The 17,239-nt window shown below is 30.8% G+C and overlaps 1 protein-coding gene across 4 annotated transcripts in view; it reads left to right on the top strand.

The window, feature by feature from the left end:
- LOC130451413 (uncharacterized) overlaps positions 1-17,239 on the top strand; it is a 111,612-nt gene that overhangs the window by 76,267 nt on the left and 18,106 nt on the right. For 2 of the 4 annotated variants that reach the window (XM_056790409.1, XM_056790408.1), the window contains exons 4-9: positions 1,037-1,198; positions 4,546-4,610; positions 12,350-12,498; positions 12,720-12,943; positions 14,608-14,654; positions 14,713-14,865. In XM_056790409.1, the coding sequence (XP_056646387.1) occupies positions 1,037-1,198; positions 4,546-4,610; positions 12,350-12,498; positions 12,720-12,943; positions 14,608-14,654; positions 14,713-14,865 (800 nt within the window). The remainder of the gene's footprint in view (positions 1-1,036; positions 1,199-4,545; positions 4,611-12,349; positions 12,499-12,719; positions 12,944-14,607; positions 14,655-14,712; positions 14,866-17,239) is intronic. The other 2 variants (XM_056790411.1, XM_056790410.1) reach the window with 1 other exon arrangement.

Consider the following 17,239-nt stretch of genomic DNA (forward strand, 5'->3'; position numbering starts at 1 on the left):
AAGTGTGATAAAATGAAATTCGTATATTGTTAAGACATTACTGGAAACAAAATTTTTAAGCAGTCGTGGCAGTCAGAAAAATATGTGAAATTAGAGGTGAAAGAAACAGTTAATGAATAAATGACACAACGTTTGTTTAATCGTTCTAAAATGGCCATTTGACGGTTGTGGATCGTTCGCGCTCAGGTCGTCCACTTGCTTGGAATCTTGAGGTTCCAAGGAAAGCAATAGAAAGCCAATCTAATAACAACACTCGCTCCTATATGTTTTGCGGTAAAACCATATTTTCCTCACAGTTTCAAAAATATTTTATTATCATTTTCTTTTACCTTCTCTTATATTGGATTTTTATTGCACATCTAGTTCTTTTGATACCCATTTTTCCCTCCCTTTTTTGAAATCTCTTATTTACTTCATTTCATACTTAGGCTCTCAGTTTTTGAAATTTCCAGATTCTGTTATTTATTTGCAATGCTATTCATCTTCATGACAATATCAAGAGAGTCTACGTAACATTTACATTATAGTGTGTCGGGCTTTCGACCATTTTCTAAAAATTTGGGAAAATATATTTCTGTGTATGTTCTCAATACATACATTTCTAATTTTTTCTCAATAAACCGTACTAATAATCAATATAGAACTTCGTAATAAAACGTTTAGATAGGAACTATAAACTATTATTACTCTAGAAATTTTTAGACACCGTTTCAAATTCAATTACTTTTTGTTGCACCATATTGATTTATCACTGAAATAAATAATTTGTATTTCTCAATAATTTTATTTTTTACTTGGAATTCACAACGAAAATAAAAGTCTATTGAAGCAATCGATAATTAGAATCATGTACGTTTCCAAAAATATTACAACAAACAACTCAGTGGAAATAAGGAAATTTAATAAGCAATCACTATACAACTATTAGTAATACCGTATTGGTAATATATATAAAATATTCGGAATATTGTGTAATTAATACCCGAAGATGGGAATTTAAATTATAAATGTTCACATCATTTAATGATTGTTTCAGAGAAAGCAACAACAACAACTGTACGCCGAGGCTGATGAAACAATTCCTCCAGCAGAAGAAATTGAAAACGATCGCCAACAGCGAGTTTATCGTGGACAACCTTCGACCATTGGTCAAGTACAAAGAGACAGAGATGGTCTCCGACATTCTAATGCCATATCAGTAAGTAGAAAAACCAAAGAAATGGTTATTACTTGCATAATTTTTCCAGAAAAAATCTTTTATACTTTTTAGATCGAATCATTAAGGTGAAACTCTACAAAATTCAGAATATAACAAAAAAAATCAGCTCGATCTGAATTATAACTGGCGTTATTAAATAACATTATTATTACTTAGTTGCAGTAATTTCTGTAGTTATTTCAAAATCACTTGAAACTAGTTTAAATGTAACTATTCAAGTTGTTGGAACCTGTTTCTGATTTTTTTCGAAAGGAAACTTATAATTCAAAATCTGCTTCACTGCTGCGGCCCCCTTTTTAGAATGAGAATTCTGACTACCCCCTTTTAGTAACATAGTAAATTGAGCTCCACACACAAAAAGACAGCAAAAAAATTATTATAAAACATGTTAAAATACTAAATAGACCATCACTATTCAAAACTTCAAAAATCAAACTTTGATGAGCACTAATTTATTGATAATTAATAAACGAAATTGAAAATGAGCAACTTACATTAGAATTTAAAGAATATGTATCTGTTTCATTACATTATCTTGAAGCCTTGATAAAGCAATTGAATGATCATATTTCTGATACAAGTGGATCTATGTAAATAACAAAACCGTTTTCTGAAAAAGCTGTTCGAAAAACTGAACTAAACGCCGGTCTCCACAAACAACTGATAAATAACAAGTGATTGGTTTATGCAACTTACTTTTGATTATGTTTGTCACGATAAGTTTTGGCTAAGTATAAAGAAGAAGCACCCAAAATAGATTAAAGTCATATTGAAGCTTTTGACACCTTCCTTCACTTTTTAAATTTCTAAAAAGGAAATCCACAATGGTAAATTTAAAAACAAAATCAAGAAACAAAATATACGAAAACCATCACTAAAGAAGAAGTGTTGCAAAGAATTAGTGCCAGGCGATTAAATCTGACAACAAAAAGAAGTCAATCATTTGTTTTCAAAATAATGAAAGGGGCAAAATTTGCATTGATATTACTAAATACACTTATGTTCAGAACTTATTATCAAATGGCTTGTCGGAAACTATGATCCTGGATCAGATAGAACACTTTTCAGCTGATTGCAGACCCCTGCCAGAACGAGATTTGGATCACAGATTTTGAACGTCGCGCTCAATTTATTTAGTTGTATAATAGATTCTAGATATGTGATAATTGTTTTTGAGCATTTATTAACGATTTTCCCAACCGGATTCTATACTCAAGTTTAAAAAAAATAAGATATTTTTAAGTTGAAATGTAGAAAAGTATAAAAACCGCAAACCTCAGTAGCAAACCTATCAATTATACGCTGCTCATGAGAATTAATGGAAAACAGCAATTTAAGGGGAATAAATAACTTTTAAAGTTCAAAAAACCATAAACACACTGGTCTTACCGTCTACCAGTGTAGAAATAATCCTATCATATGTCTACGACCCGATTAACTCGATTAGTTTCCGGACACCACTGCACGTAATACGGGATAGTATCTGAACATTCAGATTATGATAGGGTTGAACCGATTCGAAAAGTTCTCATAAAAACTATTCTAATTAAATTCGCACTATCAAGAAGCGTAATACAATCCTGTAATTCAAAGAAATGAAAACTGGTTGTTCTTTTAACATAATTAGATCTTACCGTAATGGATTAATTTCAATCCTTGAAATATATCTTTGTCTTATAGAATCGATCGATTAACACAATTTTATAAGGAAATAAAAATGCGCTCTCTGAGTAATAACATATTTTTTATCAAATTATGTGCATTCACTAGTTTATAAAATACCAAGAAAATCACTAACACAGTAAAAATTTGATTTGTTAGACATGATAAGTTCAAAGTAAAAAAAAAATTCACACGTAAAGAGGTTACATGAATAAAGAGAGCAGTAAGGGCCAAAAGTACTGAGAAACATAATATAACTCAATACAACATTCATACAAGGGTATATGTGTATAAAAAAAAGATGCCCACATCAACATCAAGTTGTTTCCATTCATTTATTATAAATAATCTCATTTTCATTGCTCCAAATAAGAAATGATAAATATGCGACAGTGTATATAAATGTATAAAATTTAATTGACAAATACCTGTAACTTCCTAGTGCCTGAAAATCTTGAATACATATTGCCGAATAAAAATTTTCATTTTTTAAAATAAAGATTCGAGGATTCTCGCTCAACAGACTCATCTACAGTACAAGTATAAGCATTGTTAATAATTTTCAGCACGAGGGTTGTTTCCTACCTCAACCTAAAGATGTCAGAACTTATTAATATAAGTTGGGTAATTATTTGCACATGCGTTGACCGATAAAAAAATTTCAGCTATTTGGACCTTTAGTTTCAGTTTGACAATGATATTAGTCAATTGTTTTCGTGAGGATTCTTCTGAAAATGGGAAACATTGAAAATCGAACTATCATTAAATATTTATTTTTAAAGGCAATACGCCTATCCAAATGGAAGTGGAGCTGGGCACTGTAGAAGCTCTGCACTGTCATCTACTATCCTAAAATTTTGGGCATCTGAACTCAAACGCGGTTTTATCATTGATGACGAGCATTCGAGACGACCAAAAATAAATGGTATTGGACGATTGTCGGATTAAGGTTAGAGAGGTAGAGAAGAAGAATTATGCGTGCGTAAGCTATCCGTGTGCTGGGTGAACCTCTTCCGGGCCTTAAAGAAACGATTTGAGCCAAATGAACCGTATTATATGGATCTAGCGATACATTCCTGAAATGAAAAAACAGTCATACAATAGATTGCAAAGCGCAAACCTGCTCCTAAGAAGATAAGTGATGGCGACCGTTTTTTAGGATATTCATGGAATTGTGTTCATCGGCTACCATCAAAAAGGTAAATCAATAATAGGAAAATATTACACATCAATGCTGGGCCGCAAAAAAGGATGACATTTGAAGAAAAAGAAAGTGTTTTTCATCAGGACAACTTACCTTCTCACAATTTTGGCCATTACTATTGCCATTCCTAAAATTTACAAATTGCACTTTGAATTAGTTAACCACCCACCGTTTTCACCAGATCTGGCTCCCAGCGGCTTTTTACTGTTTCCTAATCTTAAAGAAAGAGAAAACTGTTATTTCAAAGCCTAGAGCGTTGCGCGGTTAAGTAGATAGACTTGAAAGGAGACTTAATTGGGAAATAAAAATTATTATGGAAAAAAATGTCTTATTCCTTTCTTACGTTGGAAATTCTTCAGAAAGCTTTCATATACTTTATCTTTATCAAACAAACTGCAATAATAATTTTTTTTCTATAGAAGTTAAAATCGTCAACGATTTATTTCTTATTTTGTTACAGACGTATAGTGGAAGAGGTGATAAAATTGGTGTCATTTCATTTGGCACACAGAATCAACATTACAGGTAAAATATTTGATATATATTTTGTTTACTGTTATTATTATTTTTATTTCATATTTACTCTACCAGATTGAGGAGTGATGACAATTTATTGCTTAAACATATGACTACAAAGAGGAGACAAAAGAGACAAATACGTAAAAGGTAAAGCGACGTTATGACCAGAAAATATTTCTTCCTCAGTGTTCATTAAGGTATTTAATTATAACGATGATGTGAACGTAAAATTTCTTGTTGATTTGAAACCAGAGGTATTATTATATTAACACATAAATGAAAATAAAATAAGCAAAAACGAACATAAAATAATAATTAATTACTTTCTAATAGCTAATATGAATATCCTGATAAAAAATCAATTAATATTTAATGCCTTAATTGAAGAAATATAATAAAAGGTGTGTATCGATATAGAATGGCAGTTTCACAATTCTTTGGAATAATTATTTATACGGGGGTTATTTCTTTGGATAAGTCGAGGCAACAATTTTTTTACTATCCTGAAAAAACTCTACTGCTGAATGGCTGCTAAACCAGTTAGTAATAGTAGTAACGGAATATTTAAACACGATTTCTCCTACTTCAATAACGTCGGGTTGATATGAAATGTTTTATACGTTATGAAGGTCCGATGAAAATGTAATAATTCCATAAATTTGTACCATCATCCCTGCCACTAGCATGCAACAGAATCTTTGGTCTCGATTTTTACTCACTTTAAATGAGCAAATAAATTCAAATATTGCTGACTTGTCAAGGACATGACATCCAGATCAACAAGCTTAACAATACATCATCAAAATCAGTGACAGTAAATGTTTGGTGTTTTAAGATGTATGCTAGAGAGAGCAGTCTTCAGCTTTAATAACGTTCCACAGTATCTCTTAACGTGTATTGTCATTCCTCTTGACAGAAAAACACCTCCTATGGGAGTTCCTTGTTTGTATTTTTCTAGTTGGATGATGCCACTCACTGAATTGACGTTCAATCTTTGAAATGTAGTACGCAATCCATCTTTCATCTCTGATAGCAATGCGACTGAAAACCTTGCAATCTATCTCGTACATATTTTTTTGTACTGAAGTTTGCCAACAACAATATGATAAATACTTGAAACTTTTTAAAAATGTCTGTTGAAGTTCTTCAATATTGATGCTTCGGCGAATTTCCTCATTAACTTTTGTGTTAATTTTTCCTGGCAGTGTGGCCGATCTGGAGATGACATAATATCTTCACATCGACACTCTTGCGCAATCGGTTCTTACTTGTCCCGATAACTTAGTTGAATGACATTTTCCATTGCTATTTGATATTTTCTTTATTTTTCTTCGTTGTTTGTTTGTTTGTGACTGAATCCGCAATCTTGCGATACAATTTGTTTTATTCTGTTTTAATTTAAAAAGCTCCCTCGAGTCATAAATTTTTCGCACAGATATATACTTTTAAGGCTTTATATCGAGCTTATTACATTTGACATATACGTAGTGCGGTCCATGAGTACATACATATAGTAAATAAAGTGGATAGGCACAAATCTTTATGCACGCATCAGTTCAACAAGCTTTACACAAAATTTCAGCATCCTGCTTCGATCCATTTTATAACTACTTATTAAAGTTGATTTGAAAAATATCTCAAATCGAGTTTTGCACTGTTATAGAATTTTCGACTAAAAAGAAATTAACACCAACAGAAATCAAAAACGGAATGGAGGCTATTAACAGTGACATTTCAAATGAATGAAACTTGAAAGTTGTTTCGCTGGGGACGAGAATTATTACAAGATGGGGGGAGGGATCCTGTGACGGTCATTACAAGAAAATGTAATATCATCAATTGTAACGGGCAATAAAAGTATGGTCTTTCACTATGATCCGATATCCAAACGAGATTCCATGGAGTGGCATCGGAAATCCAATTCCAAACAAAGCAAACGTCACGAAAAACACCAAAAAACTGATTGATATATAATTTAGAACTGCGAGAGTATCTTTTTGTTCAATTTCAAGAAATCAAATACAAACGTGAACGCGACATATTATTCTGACTTACTGAGGCAGTTGCGTCAAAAAATGATCGAAAAAAGGCGCGGCAAAATTAGCCACGCTTGCTTCATGATAATTTTCCTGTCTACGCTGCTTCGCTCTCCTAGGCTACTGTACATGAATTTGGCTTCACATAGAATGAATACCCACCATAATGCCTTGATCTGGCTCCATCCGATTATTTTTTGTTCGCAAATCTGAAAGCCGAATTAAGGGGTAAATTATTCAACAGCGACGATGAAATTAAACAGGTGGCGGACGAACATTTTCGCTCTAAAGATGCATCATATTTTTATAGTGGCATAAAAGCTTCAGTCAGACGGTCTGGAAAGTGTGGAAATAGAGGGATAATGTATTGAAACATAATCAGTTTTTTTATTTACGACCATTCTATGTTCAACTAACTCATAGACTGCACTACGTAATATATGTCATATATTTAGGATTAATTTTTTCTTTGAGGTGAATTCAATACTACCGTATTAAAAAACTGTTTAAAAATTAATTTTCTTATAATATTATTTTAGATAAAACTTTTAGTATAATCTTCTATTTAACGCGATGATTAATCGGTTTAATTAAATACCTTGCATAGATGAATTATTGAGGAAGTAAGCAAATTATGAAGGTATATGAATATAGCCTAATAATTTTTTAGTCGTCCACCTGAAACAATAGACCATATACGTAGACAAGGAACTGAGAAAAGTATTTTAGATTTTATGCAGTTTCAGCCCATAACTGAACAAACTTTTCAAAAAAAGAAATTTAGTTTTAATCCTAGCCCTCCCATAGATAACAATGAAGAAGAGTTTCAGCCATTTACCCCTAGTTACCACATAAATGGAAATAATTACCAATATATAGCTTTTGGAAAATGGGCCGATACGCCTCATCGGACTTCCACAATAGGATATAGAAATACGTATACTACCTCATATCATCCTACTAGCAGACGACGTAATCGTTACCCTATCAAATACAACCCTTATCCTTTAATAAACGATAACAGTCAAATAGAACGAAACAAGACAACCAATAGAACTAAAAATTTACAAACACAAGCTATTGTAGCACCATATAGATTGAAGACAGACGTTAAAGACGATACAAAATATAATTTTGATCAATCGAAACCTATAAATAATCGAACCAATGGCAATGAAGTCGAAAAATTCCAATCTTCTACCGAAAATATTAACACGAACGTTCGTTATCCAAATATTAAAGATCTTTTGTCAGATCCGGATTTTGATTTCGAAGCATTCATAAAAAAATTTGAATTTCTAACAACAACGTCCACAGAGTATCCTAAAATAGACAATGCAGTAAGCAGTACGTTGAATGATAATAAAAGTGAAATATCTTCAACAACTAATCACTTTATAAACATTACAAATGTTGCTGTTAAAACTAAAATAGAAGAAAACGAGAAAAATAACCACAAAGAAGCTTACAATGGTACGGTTCAAGATAAAATCAATGATAATAAGCTAAATAGCAAATCTAATAATTCTAAGCAAGACGGAACAGAACTGAAAACGAAAGCAGCAGAAGTTAAATATAATATAAGTCAGAGACCTTTCGTAAAAGCAAATAAATTAAATGAATCTGATTATTATTATTACGACGAATACGAAGATTATGTATATCCCGACAAAACTAAGTACAATAAAAATAATGATTATTTATATTATTACGATGATGAGTATGTTTATCATGATGTTGATATAGAAAAAGAAGAGCCAATTCCAGAAAAAATTAAAAATGAGAGTGCAATTGAAACATTCAAAATAAATACAGGTTATAGATCATCTACTACCATAAATCCTTTATCCAATTCAAAATTTACAAATACAATAAATAACAAATACGCTCAAGAATCAAGTACAACCCCGAAAACACGTAGAACTACAAGAAGGATACCAAGCAGAGCAACTAGGAGACCTTACACTAATAAAGAGCAGGGAGGCATTTATAAAGGAAGACAGACGACCACACAAACTTACGACAATGACACAAAGAGTCATCATTGGAAAAATTCTCAGAGGTAAAGTGGTTTTAACAGGTGTTACATGAAATGCTGTATATAGTAATCATTAAAACATGGCTAATATTGTATGCGTATTGTACATTTTGTAATTTGAAATTATTTTAGTGTAGGATGTAAATTATTTAATAAACAGTAGCTAATAACTCCTTCTAATCATATCAATTCTGATTTTGGGTACCCAAAAATCGGTATGAGAAAATTTTCGGGTGATTACAATGTCTATCTACCCTGTTCAGAAGTATCTAAACTTATTAACACTTGAAGACATCGACTGAAAAGAAAATATATTTGAATTATATTCTAAGGTTTTGTTTCATCATCTTATACAAGTAATTTTTTGTTTGTACAAAGATTCTTTGAAGAATATTTGTTCATTAGCATACTGTATTCCTGTTTATTTCACCCAAACACCGTACTCTGACAATTTTTCTTGATTTTAGTTTAGTTTGACATATAATAAATTTTGGATTGTGAAAAGAGAAAAATCATTTTGAGAAAATGATATGAATCATCTCCCTAATTAATGGCTTTAATAACAACCAAGGGAAAGTAGAGATTGTGTCCGTATGTAACTATAATAATATTGATTTTCTTTAATTTATTATTTCTTAGACCTTTTATATATCTTTATTCTTCTAAATTTTCTTGATTTTAAATCTCTTCTGTTTTAAAATTAGTTTTTTTCGATAATTTTTCAAAATAAACATAAAAATTGACGTTTTGACTTATTTCAATCTTTATCAAAATATGATATTGACACTGACAATTTGTATATTTATATTAATATCTCTCTCATATCATGAATATCAAAATAAGAATAAAATCAAAATAGACATTTGTTTTAATAACAAAAATAAATTTTTCCTTATTTCTTGCATCTCAAATATGTAGCAATAATCAATTAAATTATTTGTAGTTTTATTAGAAATTACAAAATAAATTTTACTTACATTATTTTTATCATTATAGCGTTCTTATGAATGTGAACCATTTCTAAAAATTCTCTTTTTCGTGTATTAGATTCCGATCCAAGAATTTTCTAATCTTTATAATTGTATTTATGTTTTTTTGATATTTCATGGTTCGTTAATGCAGTTTTTTTATCATATTGATGACCTCTTAGTCTTTATTCTAAATACTGAGATGTCTGCCCTATGTAGATAGCGTCACAATTAGTAATAGGCGCTTGATATATAATATTACACTAATTGTAAAATCTAATAAAACTACAAATAATTTAATTGGTTACTGCTACATATTTGAGATATAAGAATTAAGGGAAAATTCATTTTTCTTATTCCGTTTTGATTTTATTCTCATTCTAATGATGTAGGTGATCTTTTGATTAATATAACTATACATATTGTCAGGGTCAATATCATATTTTGAAAAAGATTGAAATAAGTCCAAACGTCAAACGTCGTTTTAATCTTTTAACAAATTATTTAAAAAAACTAATATTATAACAGAAGAGCTCTAAAATCAAGAAAATTTAGAAGAATAAATATAATAATATTTGTATATAGTGTATAAATTTATCTACTTTTAGATATAGATTTTAGGAGTCATTGAAATTTATTGAATTCAATGAAAATTCAACCCGAAATTCGAAGTTGTCTAATCCATTTTTAGTTTTTAAATTTTATTAAATCTATTTTATGTCTATTCTATTCTATTCTTCTGCATTATTTTCTCATCTACTCTATCATATCCTTCACATTCTGTATCAAAGCAATAAATAAACTCACGAGTTTGATAGTACTTGATACTCAGTTAAAATTCGGTAATGAAATCGATTAAAATTAAAATTCTATAAAAATATTCTGGAACTGCTAAGAGAGAAAAAGGAAGCATAAAACATTAACAATAAAACTGAAGGCAGAAGGAGTTGTAGAAAAGCCTTTTAATGACCTCACAAAAGCCTCTAATAAACTACAAATGAGGGACGTATTGAAGATTCGAGAGAAAACAATATATATCATAAATATCTTAATATTGATAAAAAACTGAACACCGACAATGATCAAAACCAAAAAAGAATTTTCCAGAGAAGTACAAATTATGACCAGGATACGGCAGGAAGACAAATTTAGCCCTACACTTTTCAATATTACCATGTACAGAGTTATAGAAAGCGTCAAAAAAAGTTAACACAGAATAGACGTTATGTTATGCGGATGATGAAATACTAGTGGCAGAGAATGAATATGACCTCAGCACCTACTATATATAAAGACAACAACAAATGAATATAATATGAGAATATCACCTAAAAATACCCAATCGATGTTCCCAGCTAAAGATACGATTAGATACGTACTAGTTGTAGACCAAAGCACAATAGCATTAAAATTTATTTACTTTGGAAAAAAAATATCGTGTGTAGGGAATTTAATAGAGGAAATAAAAACTTATGCCATAAAGGCTTCTAGGGTCAACAAGTGCTGAAGAGAAATAATATGATAAGTACACAAAACTGATAAAGATGAAAACCAAACACACGGAAACCACTAGATAGACCACCACACATATGGTATAAGAGCTGAAACCCAACGTCTCAAGGAAAGCTCAGGAAGATGTTAAATATTCGGAATTAAACAGAACAAAGTCTTATTCGATTAAAAAGAAGAGATAAATAATTATTTTATCAGCAATTCCGATTACTTGAGATCCTAGAAACGTGAAGCTCAGTATATTATTCGAGTCTTTGAATTGTATTGAAGTATTTAAAAAGTTATTTTGTATATAATTGAATCTACGAATTAATATGTTAATGCGAGCTTTCGAATAACTTAAGATTGTTACTATTACGTTGAACCATGTTTATCTTATGCAAAACATAATTTCTTATGTAAATAAAATGTGAATCTTGACTAACGTAAACCTGAAAAGACTGCCGACTTAACTATATTACTGTTAATTTCACATGACATCATTAACAATAGTTTACGGTGACGTATTCTAATTATAAACATTTTAATAAACAACATATTTCAGGGAGAGCATGTTTATCCCACAAAATTCAAACTCTAGGATGAATGATGGGTGCTAAATGAGCTTTACCAAACAAAAATATAATTTGACAAGTCAATTTTTTGCACATACTTTTAAAAAGTATTTTCCAAATTTTTTGTCATTGCACATTCGAATTCATGCCGGTTTTAAGTTTATTTATAGAGGCCTCCTCTATCGGTGTATATCAAATATATTTTGCGATATTTACTATCTGTATTAAATTTTCGTTAAAGTTCGTATCACGGTAGCCATGAAAAAGTCTTTTAGTCAATTGAGTTAATGAAAAACGTGTGTGTATGAAGAATACACTGTATCAAAAATCGTGCGAAATGTGGAAGAAAAGTTTTTTTGGCAACTTTGACAATTTATATGACAACTATATCTCACAAGGATACTATTGCTGGCGAATTTCTCAAAAAATTCTTATACAGTAGACGATTTCTTATAATGTGTGTAATATAATATATAATATTTATCTTGTCACAAAAGTAGACGATACAATAAATTTAATAAATAACATTCTTGTTTCCTGTTTCCGATAAGTTTTCAAAATAGAGGAAAGCCCATCATTTGTCCTGTGATAACTGCGAAAGATAAAATAATTCTCAATACTTTTTTATTTTCACTAGTGAAGAAAAGAACGTTTCTCCACAACAAGCCTCAGTATCATCTGTCACTGCCCCTTCAAGAAACATTTACAACGGTTCGCAATACAATGACAACCGTTATGAGCCGTATTATGCTCTTTACGAAGATGATGTTGAAATTTACAGAGATGGTGAGTAATATATTAAAATATCTAATTCTTCATTATAATAAATAATGCTAGTTTTGAAATACTAATTATTCACAAACATACGAAACTTTCATCGCCGGCTTTCTCTTATTATTTGCTAAATAAATGCATTTATTCATATATTTTACTTCCCTCTAATATGTTTCCTAATGAACATCTTATTGACTGGAAGTAATCGCTAATTATTCTATGTGTTATTTTAGAATATCCTGCTAACGAAAATACCTACAGTAATGAACATTCTCCATCAACAGCTTACAGAGGAACTTCTCCAGTAGCAACTGTAACTTCATCGTCTATTCGCAATGAAATACCTAGACGAGGAAATACAGCTTACATCGAAAATAACATCAATCCTCAAGATATTTACCAACAATCCACAGTATCAGATTATACTAGTAGCAATAACAACAAATATGATACTCAGGTATCCATTCAATATTTATATTTGCCGATATAAGGAACTCTAAACAAATACAATAAATGTTATTTAGACTAAACAGAGTAATGATCATTGTAATATTTGATTATTCAGTGTATGAAAGACAAATGGAATAAATTTCTTATTTCTCTTGCTCACGGAAAATCCCAAAATTTAAATTATACATTGATATTCTTCAAGGTGAAAACATGATTCCTACCATCAGGCTGCTTTTCTTATCTTCCTTCAATGATCAAAGTGCTTCTTTTTTTACTAATTCCTTATTATGTAAGCAATAAATCAGAAAATTCATCATAAAATAGACGAGATGCTTCCTGTTGTGTTTGAGTTTTATCTCTGTAACCAATCATTTTATGCATTTCCGTTAATCTAACTATTTTTCAGAATTGACGTTAACGAATCGAACTAAAATTACAATTTTCAATTGCTGAGGTACTTTAAACAAATCAGTGTTCTTACAGAAACTTTTTCATGTTGTATAATATCAATTCATAGCTTAAATTTGAGGTGCTTCGAGATTTTTCATGAATACGAGTGTGGTTTCAAATATAAACCGGAATTTTTGTATAAACGCGCGAAAAATTTAATGGCTGCACTGAATGCTAGAAAGGTATGGTAGGAAGCGTATAAAAAAGTCGGGTAACCTCGCTTTTTAGCGTGCTTATAGCCTTGAGCGAGAAGGATGTACCACTATCTGCTGCACAAGCCATCATTATTCATTTTTTGTTAGCATAGGTATCGCTAAGCAATTAATTCATAAACGGCTCAGTTATTGTAAAATTTAAGTCAGATGGATGAGGACACAAAAATTTACACATATTTACAAGTTTGCTTGTGTCTCCTGCAGCGGTATGAAGAGGGAGGAGAAAATTAATTGCATTGAATATTCACTTTTGTACACTACTATATTCTGGAGTGTAAACGGTGGAGTGGTGGAAAAAATATGACACGCCAGTTAAAGCGAAGGTTACACTGTCAGCGAAAAGGTGTTGTGTACAGTGTTTTGGGATATGAGAGAAGTAATTTCGGTTAATTTTGTAACTGAACAAGGCACTTTGAACGCGCAGTATTATAGTAACCTTCTAAAAAACACGGTGAAACCTGTTTACACATCAAAACGATGCGATATTCCAATCCGTATGACTGGAAGATACCGCCAATGAACGAAATGGGATGAGAAACATTGGAACACCCTGATTGGTCGCCATGCGACTATTATTTATTGGTCTATTGGAAGAGGCACTTGGCGGACTGCGATCGAAAGAAAGGCGGAGGTATAATAAAAATAAAATAATGAAAATAATAAAAAAGTTGGAAAACTGCAAACAAAATTCAAAGCTGCAACTTAATAATAAAATTTTTATAGCAAAATACCGGTTTATATTTGAACCACCCTCGTAGTATGAATAGTAACTGAAATAATGATTTTATTCAATTTGACCTTTGCACATTCTATTGGATATCATCTCATTTCATGGTTAAATAAACCGAAAGAACAGAATATAATTTATAAAAATAAAAAACCAGGCACATCATTTGATATTTTGAAATATTTGATCTAGAGCCTAGTTGAACCAATCAATTTTATTGATACATTGTGTGTCGAATACCTAGTACTTCTATTTTTTCATCTGAAATTCAATTTTCAGGATGATCAAAACGCCTTCAAACAAAACAATCGTCAGCAATCGTACAGGTAAGTCTTCAGTAGCTTCGTATGTGTTATTATAAATTCATGTAAATAACAACCTTAGGGGAGACAGGAATGAATTGAATGATGTTGAAGAAGTTACAACTAAAAGATCAACAAAAAGAACTACGACAACTACCAGAAAACCCACAACTTCAACTAGAGTAACTACTACGACGACAATTCCTATTCAAAAGAGTACACAACTCCCACTGAGGTACTACAAAAACAAAAGCATTAGCATGCCTCTAAATTTCATTAAGAATTTAAATATTGTAGCTTTGATCAGTTTTGTAGTATCTTTCATTTCATCCTTGATTTCTTACCCAACCTTCATAATAACAAGCTTATCTTCAACACTGTTGATTAATAAGATGAGAATTAATTTTGAACTTTGCTTCTGCTGTAGCTTGCTTCTTTGCCTACTACTAAGAACTTTCAAAATAGTTTTATAAAGTTGCTTGCGTTCATATCTAACCATCATTCTCAAAATTACATATTCATTACTATTCATAAAGCTTTTGGAATTTTCACGCCAAATATTGTATTCTTCTACTAAGGCAGTTTATAATTAATTAAGTGTCACACATTTTTAAAAATTATTTGAAAATATTATGGAAAAAACAACATTTAGATAATTTCCTTTTCAATTATTCATTGTACTGTAGCATTACATTTCTTTTTGGCATCTGTACAATAATATTGAACAGCATTCAAATTTTTTTATATATTATAAGCGAATTAGTGACGGCTGTAATAATTTTTGGCTTTTCAACTCGTCGTGAAAATGAAAATAAAGAAACATCCAACAAAATAGTTCCAACCAGAATTGGTATTTATAATCTTACATACGTAGTTTTTTTCCAAATGATCATTTCATTTTGACCTTATAATAATATACGCCTAGGTGGAAAACTGAGTTATATTGTCGAGGTCTTTCATGAATCCGAGACATCAACCCTAGAGCACTAACCTTCGCCGAATCGACGACGCAAATTCGAAAAAAGTGCCGTAAATTTTGAGTGCTAAGTCATACTCATTGCAGCGCACTTAAATTATTTTTACTTCAGATACGGCTCTTCAGCTTTTATTAGCAGATAATAGTGACGAAGAAAATTCATCCGACAATCAGAACAAAGACCACATTCAGGTTGCACTGACTTATGAATCAGATAGGAAGGATGAGTCTTATTTGACACAACATCCAAGTCCAAGTCATAAAGTTCAGGTGAATAACCCTACCTCTTCATGAAGTGAAGATCAAATACGAGATACTTCGACATAGGGCACTAATGAATTGATTATTATGTTATCGCATAGCAAAAAAGCTAAGTAGAAATGGTCATTGCTAAAGCCAAGGTTATGAAGCCACGAGAAATATTGTGCAGTTAGACCTGAAGCTGCACGTATTTGAAAAATGAGTTAGATTAAGTGTTGCTTTTCGTCTTTTATCATGGTAAATCTATACCAATGCTGAAATTGCAGAAGGATTTGAAAAATACTTCGGGATTCTCGCGTTAACTACAGCAATGAAGGATAACAAATGGCAAAAGAGATATTTGATACTACTTTAAACTGGTCTTCGCAATTCTATTACACAAATTTTGAAATAGAACATCGAGTAGACACTTAAGGCTAGAGATAGAAAAAGCTGCAGGTTGCCTTATTACAAAAAAAAAATGTGTACCATATACCCGCCAGAAAATAAATGAGGACAAACCGCAGCTACTTCAAGTAAAGTGGAATAAACAATTTTGTGGCGAACAAAAATTTGATGTATGATATATCACGAACTCTTTAATTCAAATTTTTTTTACAAAAATTTCAACTTTTTTATTGATTCTATGAGTGAATTTTGATTATTCAACTTATTTTGAAAGTAAGATGCTCTCATTTATAATAAGTAGGTAGTTGAAAAAACAAATATATTCAGTTAGAGCAAAAAATATGGTCTCGGTGAAAAGGCCAGTGATTATGAATGAAAAATTTGAGTGATTTAAATGAGAATATTCAATTTTTGTTTATAAATAATAAGATGATAAATAATTGGAAGTGAAAATAATTAATACATTTTGACAGCGTAGTCAGAACGACGAAGGTTAGGTATAAACTTTGAGAACTAAAATTAGAATTATAGGGTTAATACACTTTTCTACCGTGGCTCGTATACCATTTTTTCCATCACTGGAATTTTATTTTGAAAAATATTAGTTTCTAAAGCTGATAAAAATCGAATAAAATATGGATTTTCATAATTTCTTTCAAAGTCAAATAATCTATGCTTCTGATAGATATAAAACACAAACATCAGTTTATAATATTTTCTGGTATCAAGATTTCTCAATATGTGGAATTCTACTGATTGTGAGTGGTTGTACTGCTCCTGAAATTACAGCCAAATGCTAAAAAATTAGTGTATTATGTATTACTAATTCACTTTCAAAGCTTCAACTTTATTGTCCAAATAATCAATAATATAATCCGTGTTGATTAAGAATGAGGAAATTTCAATATTTCTAATTATTTTGAATAGAAAAACGTACCCAAAAAATTATCTATTTTTCAACAGATGACATAACGAAAGCGCGACA

Source organism: Diorhabda sublineata, chromosome X (genome assembly GCF_026230105.1).
Source record: "Diorhabda sublineata isolate icDioSubl1.1 chromosome X, icDioSubl1.1, whole genome shotgun sequence".
Classification (NCBI taxonomy): Eukaryota; Metazoa; Arthropoda; class Insecta; order Coleoptera; family Chrysomelidae; genus Diorhabda; species Diorhabda sublineata.